The following is a 15,206-nucleotide window of genomic DNA, read 5'->3' on the forward strand; positions in this document are numbered from 1 at the left end:
AAAGGTTACAGGGACGTTATAGTTAGGTTCTGACTTTACTCTTACAAAACCATAGAAATTCAGCAGTTATAGTTAGAGTTTTTTCAAGTTACTATAACTCGCGCCCTAAGGTAACTATAACTCGTGCCCTTGCCATGCACAGTTTTCTTATCAGTAATTTTATTGCAAATGTTGCAGTGATAATATCAAAGATACCATACAAGATCTCATCAGTGATATATGTGGAGTAATTAGCTGTGCATGGCGAAGGCGTGAGCTATAGTTACCTTAGGGCATAAGTATATGTAACAGTAATTAGCTGTGCATGGCAAAGGGGTGAGTTATAGTTACCTTAGGACACAAGTATATGTAACAGAATGTTCTTCCCAGATTAATTCTGTTTGCAGAATTATACAGCACCTGAGGTGAGCTTATGTACTAAAATAGCTGTTATACGTTTGCCTGCCTTAATCTAGATTGGCTGACAGAAACATGTGCATTGAGTTTTGTGGTCTATATAAAAAATAAGAGGTTCTTTAAATTCCAAATCACGATTATAGGATTTGTAGGAAGCAGATGACTTAGCTCTTCAACCATTGATGATTTGTCAAAATGGGTAGTACAATGAAGGGTAGTTTGTCAAAGACCTATCAACGACTTGTCAATTATTAAAATATTTTCACAGTAAGCGAGGAGAAAGAGGGGCCATGCGGGGACAGAGTCAGAAGAGACAGTGGGGCTTTGAACCCATCACTGCTTCTCCAGTCATGTAGTGGGCTTGGATGAGCAGGGTAAAGAAGAGTGGCAGGGCTTAGCGACTAACCCTGCTTAAGCAGACACTCCCACCCACCCCAATAACAAAAGCTACCACCCATGCCCGGCTGGGTTGCAAACCCTCCGTAGGAAGTAATCTCCACACAAGACCTGGAAACCCATTCTGCTCATCTTTCCTATTACTGTGTGATATTGGCTCTTCAGTGGGAGACTGTGTGAAGATATCATATGTTGTGGGATACATGGTTGCATTGTGTGTGCTGGCAACAAAGACGTTTTAAGGCATGGGCAAAGTGGGCTCTGGCCCAGGGCCCCACCCTTTGAGAGGACCCTCTGATAGAGCCAGCTCTGTTCTGCAGAGATTGAAGCTTTGCCCTGATGATCTTGAATAATTCTTAAACAGATTGTTTTAAATGCCGTTTTCCGTCAATTTATTTTGGAGGAGGGTGCTGTGCGAAAGTCTATTACAGACATTTTGCAGATAAATGTTGTGATTATGTTTCATGCAACATACATTAAAAAGTTTCTTTTAGCTCAAAACAGAGGACCTCACATATGAGAAATGAGAGAGGGTCACCAGTGGTGGTTCACGGGGTGCAGAAGGGATGGGGTGGTGCGCCGAGGGGGGGAGAAATAAAAATTAAATTAAGAAAAAAAAAAACGTACCTCCTCCGCCGCTCCTCTCCTGCACGCAGGCACAGGCTTCCAGTCTGCCCTGCGGCCAATCCTGACACTGCTCTGAGCAGCGTCAGGATTGGTTGTGAATGCCCAGCTGGGGCACTCCAGGCAGACTGGGCTGTGTTGCTGGGCTGGAGCATGTGTTTGGCTGGCCCGAAACGGCCAGTGAAACATACATGCGCAAAGAGGGAGAGTGCTGTGCAATCCCCCTATGTGCATGTCACCCCCATGGCCCTGCCCCTTTCAAAGAAAAGGATAATAAACATAATTTATTATTCTTTTCTTTGTAAGGTTTTGCAGTTGCCCTGCTGGCGGGGGGTGATGCTCCTCTGCCCTAATGGGTCACAGAGATTATTTGCAGCAATGTTAGTGAAGTGAGCTGCTGTGTTACAACATTAAAAACATGGCACTATCACTGAATATTAGATGTAAATACATTTATAATTTGGATGACTGGGCCTGTGTAGTGTCAGTGGCCTGGCATTCATGAAAGAGCTGAATTTGAATGTTGGCCAAGGCCCCCCAAAATCCTTAAAATGTCCCTGGCTAGCAAGCCTGCTATCAACTACTCCCACTCTTCGCTCTAAAAAGATTAAGGCAGAGTATCCTCCATTCACCAAAGCCCCTTCCACTCAATCCCTTCCTCGCTCACTCATCGCTCAATACCTGTCTGGTTCAGAAAGCCAGCTTTTTGTCCAATGTCCTGAAGCTTGGTCTTTAGCCACTCGGTAGCCCTGGCCGGGTAGTTGGTGATAGCTGCCATCTCCAGCGCCTCTGTGGCCTCAGAGAAGATTTTCGCCAGTTCTTCAAGAGTCTTGGACTAAATGGCAGAACAGCACATGAGATACCAAAATGTAAGTGCACCGGAACGAAGAGAAGAATGGGCCCAGCAATTATTTTCAAATCTGTGCAGAATTGAGGGTGCAACACACTTCTCCTTTTCCATAATATTAAAACAAAAACAACAAAATAAACCTTTGGTCAAAAATGGGGAAAAAGAGGAAGATCAAAAAGAAATAGCTAACCCAAGTTAGAAAGATAGCTCTTAGAAGCACACTAGGAGCAAGGGAACAAAACAGGGAAGGCCAGAGCAACACATTAGAGCAAGAAAGCGCACTTTGCATCCCCTCACAGATGTCCATATCAATTCACTCTACTTGCAACTTCTTTCTCATCTTTTCTCTTCACATTCTGGAAAAATGAGTCAACTTAACAAACTCCTTACAACCACTGGATAAACCCTAACAACAGTACAAATGATTCTAGCTTCCACATCTACAGTATTTCATGATTCGTTTTCTTCTCCTCTTGCCATGTCACCCAGCACTTCATCCGTCACTCGATGAACATGCCACATCTTTGCCACCTGCCACTGTCCTGCACTGCCTCCTGTTTCTGGTGCCATTCACTGCAGCATCTTTCTTCTCTTCAGCAAAGATTTTAGCCTACACTACTGGTTGTTCTGTTGTGTTAGTAAGGTTCAATGTTTATTCAAAACCAGTGTTGCTGACAAGTAATATTTTCTTAGAGCTTGTTTGTTCCATGATCTGATCACACAAAACCTGGTTCACGAAAGAGCTAAAATCAGTTTAGGGCAAATTAGCTTAATCTGGTGCTATTAGCTTGAACCATTTTTTAAGTTTGTTTCTCTCGAAGACCATGTTCCTTTTTTGTGCAAACGGATATGCTAGTCTTGCCATAACTTCTAACATGTTACAAGCACCTCCCTCATCTGCAGGTGAAGGTGGTAGGTTCCAGGAAATACCTTGTCCCTCAGAATCAATGCAACTCTGGTGGAAAGTTTGTTTCAGCTTGTTTCATTCTCATGACCACCAATGGCTTCTACGTAAACTACAAGCTCATCCTGTGACAGGAATGGCAGTGGTGTATTGTCCAATGCTAAATGCGAGAGCTAGTGTTGGTCCAGTTCCAACAAAGATCACTAAAACTGAGGACCTCCATTATGCTCCAATATAGTCTTCTCAGTAACAACTGACAAAGTGCATGTCAATGTGCACTACATAGATCAGCCACCTCATAGTACTAGTATGTTGAAGTAAGACCGCTCCACAAAAATTAGCTGAACACCCGACCATTAGTCTGTACACAGCTGAATGTTTGCCCTATATCTCCAGGAGACTTCTCCCGCTGCAGCACAGCTTTTCTTGATGGATAAGTATCAGCAAAGGTCTTCCTCTGTACACAGCAAAGTGGTTGCCCCAAACGACCAGGGGATTTCCATGGTTACAGCACATCATCCTCTTTGTGGTTACAGGTCAATTGAAGTTGCTTTGGCATGATCCAAGCATTTCAGTTACCAGACATCAGTAAGCCTTAGCACAGTTTTAAAGCCATGGTCACACTATAAACAGGGGAATGTTCCAAGGCCTTATCAGGGGTGTGCTGTAGGTGCAACATTCTGAAATACATGTGTCTGAGTGTGGCATGTACTAACAAGCTCTCGTACCTCTATCGAAGACACCATGGTCCGTATTTTTACTTTTTTAGTGCTGCATTTGTGCCGCTTTTTGACGCAAAAGCGGCGCAACCTTACAGAATAGAAATGTATTTTGAAGGTTTGTGCCATTTTTGCATCAAAAAATGACACAAATGCAGTGCTAAAAAAGTATAAATATGGGCCCATGTCTCGCGTGGTCCACTGAATCTATCAGTTCATAAGGGTAGAACTCCAGTTCTTTAAAACTGACAATCCCTAAATACATATATGGCATGACACATTACTGAACACCCTCCCACACCACCTGAGTGCTCGTTCTTTTCTTTCTGGGAGTTGCATAGGGCAATGGCAGGTTGGCTGTGACTAACTCATTGGTATCACATTGGTATCACATAAAGTCCATTCCAGCTCACCAGGTACGGTTTTACTCACCACATGCAAAAAACACAATTACTTCCAGCCCAGGCAGAGTGCAGGTTCCAAATGTCCCCTTCCTTCCTCTGACATCATAGTGATTGTCTGGGAAGCAGTAAGTCAGCAAGTAGACATACTAAGGCCCATATTTATACTTTTTTAGTGCCGCATTTGTGTCGTTTTTTTACGCAAAATCGACGCAAACTTACAAAATACACTGTATTTTGTAAGTTTGCGTCGATTTTGCGTAAAATAATGACACAAATGCGGCGCTAAAAAAGTATAAATATGGGCAGAAGTGTGCTAAAAAAACTCCTCAATAAATAAACATAAGAGTGAAAGTGCAATTACCTCTGCAAGTAACACTATTATGCCCATTCTCAACGATCATTTATAAATTATTAAGTATTAATCTGGGTGATACACATAATATAGTAATACACCATCTGTAAAACAATGGTGGTGCTCTCACAGTGGTACATTCTGGCACAGGTATTTCCTTTACTTTTGCATACATCACTCCAGAAAGGGTGCCAGTCTGCCTTCTGGCTGACCAGTTGTGTTAGTGTGTGGTGTTACTGATAGAGGACGTTTTTCCCACCTCTGAGTGGGCCCAACCTACCTTCAGAGTTTGGCAGAGGCTTGCGAGATCATAGCAGGTCCCAAAGTTAGACTGGTAGATGTGCATGATGAGGGTGGTATACTTCATGTCTTGGGGGAGCTGGGTGCTGCTCAGCTTGTCTGCTACTGTGGAAAATGCGCCAGGGACCTCAGTCGGATTCACTAGTAGGACAGTGCTGAAGAAGAAAAGGGCTTAATGTCATAAGGCCTTCTTTCTGATGGACGTTGTCAGTAGGCAAGAACTTAAAACTACATCATGTGGTTAGTTTATTGACTTTCATTGGCATGAACTCATTTTACTTCAGTGAACAACTTCTACTGGATTGTGACATACAATTACAGCATTAATATGTTGGTCACAATTCGAAATTGAATTGATTGACTAGTTGATCACATGAGAGTAGTGGACCAACCTAATGCTGCTTTGAGAATGAATGAAGGAAAATAAATAAAACCTACACCATGTACATGGACGTCAATTCATCAAAATTTCAGGAGTAGTTGAAGTGACACATCCTAACACCCTCGGCAACACTACACGGTTGCCCTCTTACCCTTTCCAGAGTTACTTAACAGCCTCTTATATGCTACTGATGTACTAAAGGAAAGGTGGGAAAAAGCAAAGAGACTACAGAGGAAAGTGATGTGAAGGGAAGAACAGGAATGATTGAGACACACGGATTGAAACACTTTCAATTCAAATTATTCACAACAAAATCATTGTTTGTACTCAATTATCTAGTGCTTCTAATAAGCATTGGCAGAGCCAATTACAGTTGCTTGTTTTACCTGTGTGTCCGTTGTTGTGTGATATGTCTGGTTGCAATAACTGAAAAATGTTTTAACCCCTTCGCTGCCAGGCCTTTTGCCCCTCAGGTGCCAGGCCTTTTTTTTGCTACTTGGGGCAGTTTGTGCTTAGGCCCACGTAACTTTTTGTCCACATAAGCTACCCATGCCAAATTTGTGTCCTTTTTTTACAACATCCTAGGGTTTCTAGAGGTACCCAGAGTTTGTGGATTCCCCTGGAGGAGACCAAGAAATTAGACAAAATACAACGAAAATTTTGTTTTAAAAAAATAAAATGGGAAAAAAGCGCTGCAGAAGGTGGTTTGTGTTATTTTCACTGCAAATGGCAGCAACAAAGCGTTTGCAGTGCTAAAATCACCATCTTCCCAGCTTTCAGGAACAGGCAGACTTGAATCAGAAAACCAAATTTTTCAACACAATTTTGGCATTTTACTGAGACATACCCCATTTTTACTATTTTTGTGCTTTTAGCCTCCTTCCAGTTAGTGACAGAAATGGGTGTGAAACCAATGTTGGATCCCCGAAAGCTAAACTTTTCTGAAAAGTAGACACAATTCTGAATTCACCAAGGGGTAATTTGTGTAGATCCTACAAGGTTTTCCTACAGAACATAACAGCTGATATAAAAAACATATTGAAATTGAGGTAAAAAAAAAATCAATTTTTCTCCACATTGTACTATGTAACTTTTTCCTGCAATGCCAGATTTTCAAAAGTAATATACCGTTACAACTGCTGGACTCTTCTGTTTGCTGGGATATATTGGGCTTGGAGGTTCATCAAGAACCCTAGGTTCCCAGAGCCACTAAAGGAGCTGCACCTTGCAATGGGGTTTCCTTGTATACCTGGTATACAGCAATTCATTTGGTGAAATATAAAGAGTGAAAAATATGTATCAAGGAAACCTTTGTATTTCCAAAATGGGCACAAGATAAGGTGTTCATAAGCAGTGGCTGTTTGCACATGTCTGAATTCCGGGGTGCCCATACTAGCATGTGAATTACAGGGCATTTCTCAAATAGACCTCTTTTTTAAACACTGTCTTACATTTGGAAGGAAAAAAGTTAGAGAAAGACAAGGGGCAATAACACTTATTCTGCTATTCTGTGTTCCCCCAAGTCTTCTGATAAAAATGGTATCTCACTTGCATGGGTAGGCCTAATGCCCGTGACAGGAAAAGCAACATGGACACATTACATTTTTACATTGAAAACTGATGTGTTTTTTGGAAGGTGCCTAGCTGTGGATTTTGATCTCTAGCTCAGCCGGCACCTAGGGAAACCTCCCAAACCTGTGCATTTTTTTAAGCAAGACACCTAGAGAAATCCAAGATGGGGTGACATGTGGGGCTCTCACTATGTTCTGTCAGAATCATTTGCAAACCTCACAATTTGGCAAGAAGTCTCCCGATAAAAATGGTACCTTACCTGTGTGGGTAGGCCTACTGCCCGCGAAAGGAAATACCCCAAAACACTATGTGGACACATTAAAATTATCAAATACAAAACTACCTGTTTTTTTGGGGGGGGAGACACCTGAGTTTTTGGTCCTGGGTTCAGCAGCAATACAGGGAAACCTGTCAAACCCAAACATTTCTGAAAACTAGAGAACCAAGGGAGTCCAGAAAGGTGTGACTTGAGTGGATCCCCCAGTGTTCTCTTACCCAGAATCCCCATAAAACCTCAAATTTAGCTAAAAAACAACATTTTTCCCACATTTCTGTGTGGGATCACTGCACCAGCACAAATTTCCTACCACCCAACATTCTCCTCAGTCTCACGGTGAAAATGATACCTCACTTATGTGGGTGGGCCAAGTGCCTGTGACAGGGAAGAGCCAAAAACATGTCAAAATTAGGGGGAACCAAAGAGGGTCCAAAAGGGCGGTTTGGAAAAATTATTTTCAGGCTGACAAGTGGGGCAGAATTTTTATCGATATAGATGCAACAATGCTGGGTGGTAGGAATTTTGTGGATTCCTGCAGATTCCGGATGGTTCCATCACAAAAATGTGGGAACAATGTGTGATTTCCAGCAAAGCTGGAGGTTTGCAGGGCATTGTAGGTAAGAAAATTGTGTGGGGTGCATGTGAAGCACACCACCCAGGATTCACCCAGATGTTTAGTTTTCAGATGTGTCTAGGTCTCATAGATTGTTCTACATGGCAGTGTCCCAAAGTCCAAAAAGTCCAGCCCTCACCATTCCTAGTGGGACGATTTTGAGAGTTAGACAAGCTCTCATGGCCCACATGTAAAACCAGAACCCAAAATAATCAAATGTCCTCATGCTTGCCATGGAATAAGATGTTTTAATGTGCGGGGAGAGCTAAAAGACTGTTACCCCCTTCAGTTGAGGTGGGGGCATAACCATGCCCATACTGGTTGGTAACCACCACCCCACTGTTTTTGTATTTATTTTTATTCCCCAGCATCTACTAGGTTTTCTGCCCCCCGGAGAGTGAATCGGGGGTAATTGCCCCATCTGCCCACCAGTGGCCTGAACAACTTTGGCCCCATTTATTAGGGGTGGGGTATGGCCATACCCCCACCCTCTTTTTTTAAAACAAAATCTTCCCTGGTCTCTGGTGGGGTTTCTGCCCCCCCTTGGGGGCAGATGGCCCTTCCAAAAATAGGCCGATCTGGCCCCAAGAGGGGCAGATATGGCCAACTGTAATATGCCCCATGGGAAGCAACCCTGGCCCAAGGGGTTTCCCCCAAACAAAACACACACCTACACACACGCCATTCCTTGGTGCATAAGTGGTTTCTGCTTGCCCTAGGGGCAGTTCGGCCTAATATAAATAGACCGATCTACCCCCAAGGGGGACAGAAATGGCCTAAAATAAATTTGCCCCCCCCCCAGGGAGCGACCCTTGCCTAAGGGGTCGCTCCCCTTGTGTGAAATTGGCGCAAAAAAAAATCCCTGGTGCCTAGTGGTTTCTGCCCCAAGGGGGGGCAGATCGGCCTAGTAAAAATTGGCTGATCTGCCCCCAAGGGGGGCAGAAATGGGCTACAATAAATTCCCCCCCACCCCAGGGGAATGACTCTTGCCTACGTGGTCGCTCCCCTTGCGTGAAATTGATGCAAAAAAATAAAAATCCCTGGTGTCCAGTGGTTTCTGCCCCCCCCTGGGGCAGATTGGCATAATAAAAATAGGCTGATCTGCCCCCAAGGGGGGGGGCAGAAATGGCCTAAAAAGATTCCCCCCAGGGGCTGACCCTTGCCTAAGGGGCCCCTCCCCACAACTAAACAAATAAAACAAAAATTAAATGATCCCTGGTGCCTAGAGGTTTCTGCCCCTCCTGGGGGAAGATCCGCTTAATTACAATAGGCCGATCTGCCCCCAAGGGGAGCAGACATGGCCTAAAATAAATTCCTCCCCCCAGGGGAGCGACCCTTGCCTAAGGGGTCACTCCCCTTGCGTGAAATTGACAAAACAAATCCCTGGTGTCTAGTGGTTTCTGCCCCCCTTAGGGGCAGATTAGCCTAGTAAAAATAGGCTGATCTGCCCCCAAGAGGGGCAGAAATGGCCTCAAAATAATTTACCCCCCAGGGGAGCGACCCTTTCCTAAGGGGTCGCTCCCCTCCTGCAAAAAAAAAAACTAATAATAAACAATCCCTGGTGTCTAATGGTTTCTGCCCCCCATGGGGGCAGATTGGCCTAATTACAGTGGGACGATCTGCCCCCAGGGGGTTGGGAGGCAGAAGAGCCATAAAAAAATTGCCCCCCTAGGGAGCGAACCTTGCCCAAGGGGCCATTCCCCTTATTCATATATATATTTAAAAAACAGCTCCCTGGTGTCTAGTGGGTGTTTCTGCTGCCCAATCGAAAAATGCTGAGAGAGACATCAAAGGAAAGGAAAGACATTTCCTTTGCTTTGATGCCTCTCCTGCCCCACCTCCCGGTTGGAAGAGAAATGCTTTTGCATTTCTTTTCCGGGATCGCAGTGACCTCTGACGAGGTTGGCGCGCAATTTGCGCCACTGACTTCATCAGACGTCACTGCGGGGATGGGGGGGTTGGGGGTGGAATGTGAAGCAATTCTAATACCATCCCTGCCCTGGAGGGGTGGGTGGTAGGCTCATGGGGGGAACGCTAATGCTCCCCCCATGGGCCGGGTGCTGGTCTCATGGCGACCGTGACAGAGGGCGAGACCAGCACACTACGGGTCAAGTCACACCCTTATTTACATAGGCCATGCCTGTTGGAAAGGATTCCTGTTTATGTTTATTAAGTCACGCCTTTTTAGAGACCCTCACACTTTTTTCATGCCGCTTAAAACCCTGCTTATTAACTTTCACTGCCTACTCTTAATGTTCTAAACTCAATTAAGAAGATGCTCCATAACATACAAAGCATATGTCCTACAAAGGAAGCTTAATTATCTGACAGTCTTTTCACCCTGAGCAGATCCAGGGCTACAGGAAGCAAAAGCCCTAAATTGGTTACTCCAAAATGTAGGTGCTCGAAGCTTTCCACTCCATCATTTGCTCCTGCAGGGCATAAGATTTAGAATACAGGTCCTCCAGGTGTGCACATTCTTACTGGTTATTAAGAAGGTCTCTTTAAAACTAACATTTTTAAGAAGGCTTTACTAGTCCACTGTTACGTCAGCTGAGATCCACTGTTATATCAGTTGAGGACATGAGTGTGTTGTCACGATGTCAGGTAATTATATTAATATACCCTTTTCTTCTTTCTTTTCTATTTTTAGGATTGCAATTTTAATTGCTGGCGATTAAGATTATTATTACTTTTATTACTGTGTGTTTTTCTCTTGCATGTATGTGTTTACACCACACAACCAAACAGTGCGTTGTTTCCCTTTTAATATCATTATTAAATATATATGTGCTACCTTTACTGAATTTCGGTACCAACAATACATGGAATTGAATATATTTAAAGACAAATAAAAACTTGTATGGTTACAGATGAGATGCCCTCCTCCCTCACCATGCTTATGCTGTGGTCCGTTTTCCTTGCTTCGTACCAGCTGTTTTTTGCCCATGTTTTAATATGCTATACAGCAGTGATCCCAGTCCCAGAATCATTCAAGAAGTCATTAACTTGGTTGATTAATATTAATAATCTTTTCAAATGATTTTTGCTCCATCCTAGAACTTGAAAGATAATTACAATAGGTGCCAGTCTTCTATGCTGGATTGAATGTCACCAAAACCCTCAAAGAGGCCATATGTAATCACCATGTTCTTATAAGATCAGACAATATAGTAATGGTGGTATACATAAATCGTCGTTGATGAGGTCCTACTCTCTCTGGAGGTTGTGAGTCATTTGATGAGGCCTAGTGTGGAATGACATCTCTTGTCCTTAAGACCTGTGCATACAAGATATATGGATAATGTTTTAGCTGAGACCTTGAGCAGGACGCTCCCCTCTTTCTAAGAGCTTTGCCTGTCATTCCTATACATTTAGAAGATTTGCAGGATGTTTTGACCCCCCTCTAATATATCTCTTTACCTCAAGATTCAACACTCATGTTCTCCTTTTTGTCCCCAGGAGCGCAGTGGAGGCTGCATGGGAAGTAGATACACGGCTGATTGAAATGCCTTCTTATTGTCTTGTGTGCCTTCTCCCGTTTGCCATGATTGCCAAAGTATTGTCAAAACTCCAAATGGAGGAAGGGAAATTACATTGATAGTTCTCTTCTGGCCCGGAAGAGAGTGGTTGCCAGTTCTAAAATCAATGGCATTGGAATACCCTTGGAGAATTCTTCTTCTTCCATGTCCTCTTGCATTCAAGGAAATTCTTTTTTTCAGGTAGGAGTGCGTTGTCAGTTTGGAAATTGAAAGAGGGATTGCAGCAGAAGAGGTTGCCTGTTTTTAGCTGAAGCAGTACAGAACTCTAGAAAGCCTTCTACATTAAAATCCTAGGCTAGACATTCAAAGTCATTTCAGGCATGGTGTGATTCCCATTCTTTAGTTACTTTGTAGTGTGGGATTCCCCAGATTCTTCAATTTTTCTGGGATGGTTTAAACCTAATCTTTTTCTTTCTACCATTACATCGCAGTGGGCAGCAATTAGAGTATTTGGAGATCCCTGGTGTCCTTTATAAAAAGGGGTATCATTGTTTTTTACATTGTTCAGTGGTTTTCCTTCTCAAGACCTTTTGTTACGCCTATGGCAACCTCATGGCATATTTCTTTAGTTTTGAAATCTCTTCAGGGCCACTTATTTCAGCCTATGGCTATGGCCGATATCAAACACCTTACTATGAAGAACCCTTTTCTCACTTTCTCTGAGGATGCAGCAGTGTTAAAAATGGATTCTTCATTTTTTCTTAATGTAGTTTCCTTTTTTCACAGATCTTAGATCTGAGTGTTTTTCCTAATCCTTTCTCGGTTGAGAAAAGAGTCTGCATATCCTTGTTGTAGTAAGGTCTTTGAGGATTTATGTGAATAACTCCAAATTGCTTAAGCCTTCTGGTAACCTTGTTATAGCTTTTGGTTGATCAGATCAAGGGAGAAAAGGTTAATCTTTACCTAGTAGTTGGTAGCTTAGAACCACTAAAGCTTTGACCTCCTTGCTTGCTGATCTGCCTGTACCTCCTGGAATTCAGGTGAGATCAACAAGACGTTTACCAGCTTCTTGTGTAGAACTCATTGTTGTTCCTATGGTTGAGCTCTTCAAGCCTGCTACACGGGCTTCCCATCACACTTATGTTCATCATTATTGTCATAGTAATATGTCACAGAATAGTTCTGAATTGAATTAAAACACAGATGTGCATCGAATTGTCTTTTGTTTTGGCTTGTGTTCAGATGACGTCCATGTTTTTGCTTTGGCACACCTCATTAGTAATGAATAGGACAAGGATGAGCGATGTAGAGGCAATGTTCTGATCATCGGTACTTACCGGTAACCTTCATTTCTTTTAGTCCTTCTACTTCTCATCCCAGTCATTACAACCCATCTTCCCTTCCTTGACTTAACGGCTTTAATCTCAGATTGGTATGTCAGGAGGATTGTAGGAGGAGAGGTGTTTCATTTGAACCATTCCTCAAGTTTTTCTCTCTCTCACTAAATATCAATGTATGGTCATTATTTTGACAGTAAAAGTTTCAAGTCTGTGTTTGGAGTCTGTATTTTCACAGTTTCTACACACGACTGGCTCATCAGCTAGGGACTACTGGCCACGTAGATTTCTGCAGTGCTACTCACATTGTACGGTTGGGCAGATTATTCGTTGTGACACCTTGCTCCGCCCTGACCAGCCTCTGGTACGAAACACCTGTTGTGAGGACAAAAGGACAGTGGTCACATAGGTAAGAGGTAATGGGCAGGCGAAAGATTAGAGCAATTTTATTCATGATAAAAAAAAAAAAAAAAAAGTAACAGTGACTTCTATGAAGGGAATGTACAGTACACGAATGAAGACACGCATAAACAACAAAAATAAACTATAAAGAGATGTTAATGAGGAATTCATGCTAAGACAAATAGAAAGTCTGTGGATTTGGGACACTAAAGAGAGGATTAAATTAGGAATAAGAACTGCATTATTGGATTTGATCGCTACAGAATGGAGAAAATGCCATGGTACCCATATTATGGGAGGCTGAATCCATCTCGATATCATGGTCAAAGTGACACTCACTCTAGGGAAAGTAAACAATATGAAAAGGACTACAAGATAAATACAAGTTTGCTATTTGCAGTATGTTTCTTTGTTTGTGTATTTATCTACAGACAAATAACTAGGCTCAGTATAACCTTAAGTGTTGTTCTTGTACACCATTCAAACTATCTGCATATGCTTCACAGCTTGCATATGATTATCACACAATCTTGCCTTCTCTTAATCTTGTATAACCGTACTTCATCATGCCCCATATGATCACCATTAGAGTGAATCATGTACCACATATTGCTTTTTAAGGCATTTAAACCAATGATTTTAACAATTTCACCCTAGCATCTACTACTACGAGGGATCTTCCTTTCCAGTTTAAGATGAGACCCCTCATCAATATACATTTGTAAATCAACCATGCCTTATACCAAGATTGTAAGAGCAAGTGCATAAAGATTGGTGCCAAACTGAAATGAATTCTGCAGCTTCCAAGATAACCAATCTAATAAAAGTCTCCACAACTGAAGTTTTCAAGCAGGGCAGTGGTAGAGGCAGAGGGTGTAATGAAAAATGTTAATCTGTAACTGCAGGATGTCGGAATGTATTCTAAACCAGATAGAGACAGCCCAGGAAGTGTTTCTGGGAGTCAATAAGGTTGATGAGATTAAAATTCTGCCTCTGCTCAAGAAAAAGCCTTCAACACAGTGACCTTAGTCTTTTGTTTGCCCAAAATAATTCGGCTCTACAGCAAAGAGCAAATGAGACTGCTCCTCAACCTGGGGAAAACAGTGGCCATATCCATAATATTGATTCAGTTGTTATCATAGACTGTGACAATCTAGCAGCCAAAATGTACAAAATGACTGATGCACCTGCTAAAAAAAGACATTGCTCGAGGTGCAAATAACTAGGGACATAAACTAGAATAAGATGGAAGAGTCGAATGCAGTGGCACTCTGGTGATTAACCATTGCACACCACTATTCAAGGAGACTCCCCATTTGGCTAGCTTACTGGAGCAAGTGTCTGCCGACCTTACAGACCCTACTAATAATACAGTATGCCCTTCTTCTGACACTCCAAAACAGATTACTAGAACCCAACCAGTTACTCCAGTTAAAGAAAATTAGAAGACAAAAGAAGACAGAAAATAGAAAAGTCTTCAACAGCAGCTTAACTTCAAGCATCATGAAAACCCAGGATTAAGGTTCAATGAACATCCTAAAATTGCTATCACAAAGAAACATACCAAAAACCTTGAGACAGTCTTCAGCTCTAATAGCTGTCTGATTTAGAACAAGGTGCACCTATTTAAGAGCACAAGACATTTTGGCTAAAGTTCAGAAGCAAAACACACTATTTAAAACCAGTAAAGGCAAAGATGTCATACAAACAGAGTATGCACCACATATCTTGCAGTCAATTTTCCAGGAATCCAAAAGCCCAAATCATCTTCAAATCTTGCATCCCACTAAGAGAGCGAAGGAGGCTCTTAAATCAGAAGCAGCACAGACTTTAGCCCAATGCAGTGAGTTCATGTCTACACCCAGCACTTCATGCACAGAAGACTCTAAAGTCCTCTGCCTCCATGTCTATGAAATCAATGTTAAAAACCATTGTGAAGGAGATCTGGTCAATCAAAAGTAACCCGGTGGAACAATCAGCAACGTTCGAGAGGTTAGCACAAAAAGTATATTCTGTTGAATACTAACTGACTGCACTGAAAGCAATAACCAAATTCTCCCAATTGTAAAAATTCTACTAAACAATATCAAGAAACCACAGCTCAACAAGTAAAGACTCTTACACAAAATGCAAAGACTTAGATAGCCGCTCATGGCGCTCCAAGCTTCGGATATTGGAGACACCCGACAGTACCGA

At 42.5% G+C, this 15,206-nt stretch overlaps 1 protein-coding gene across 1 annotated transcript in view; it reads right to left on the reverse strand.

Moving 5' to 3' along the window:
• PIK3R5 (phosphoinositide-3-kinase regulatory subunit 5) overlaps nucleotides 1–15,206 on the reverse strand; it is a 276,234-nt gene that overhangs the window by 125,115 nt on the left and 135,913 nt on the right. Inside the window, exons 6-8 of the mRNA XM_069200312.1 lie at nucleotides 12,914–12,983; nucleotides 4,926–5,100; nucleotides 2,098–2,251 (exon numbers count right to left, since the gene is read on the reverse strand). Coding sequence (XP_069056413.1) covers nucleotides 2,098–2,251; nucleotides 4,926–5,100; nucleotides 12,914–12,983 — 399 coding nt within the window. The remainder of the gene's footprint in view (nucleotides 1–2,097; nucleotides 2,252–4,925; nucleotides 5,101–12,913; nucleotides 12,984–15,206) is intronic.

This window comes from Pleurodeles waltl, chromosome 7 (genome assembly GCF_031143425.1).
Source record: "Pleurodeles waltl isolate 20211129_DDA chromosome 7, aPleWal1.hap1.20221129, whole genome shotgun sequence".
Lineage (NCBI taxonomy): Eukaryota > Metazoa > Chordata > Amphibia > Caudata > Salamandridae > Pleurodeles > Pleurodeles waltl.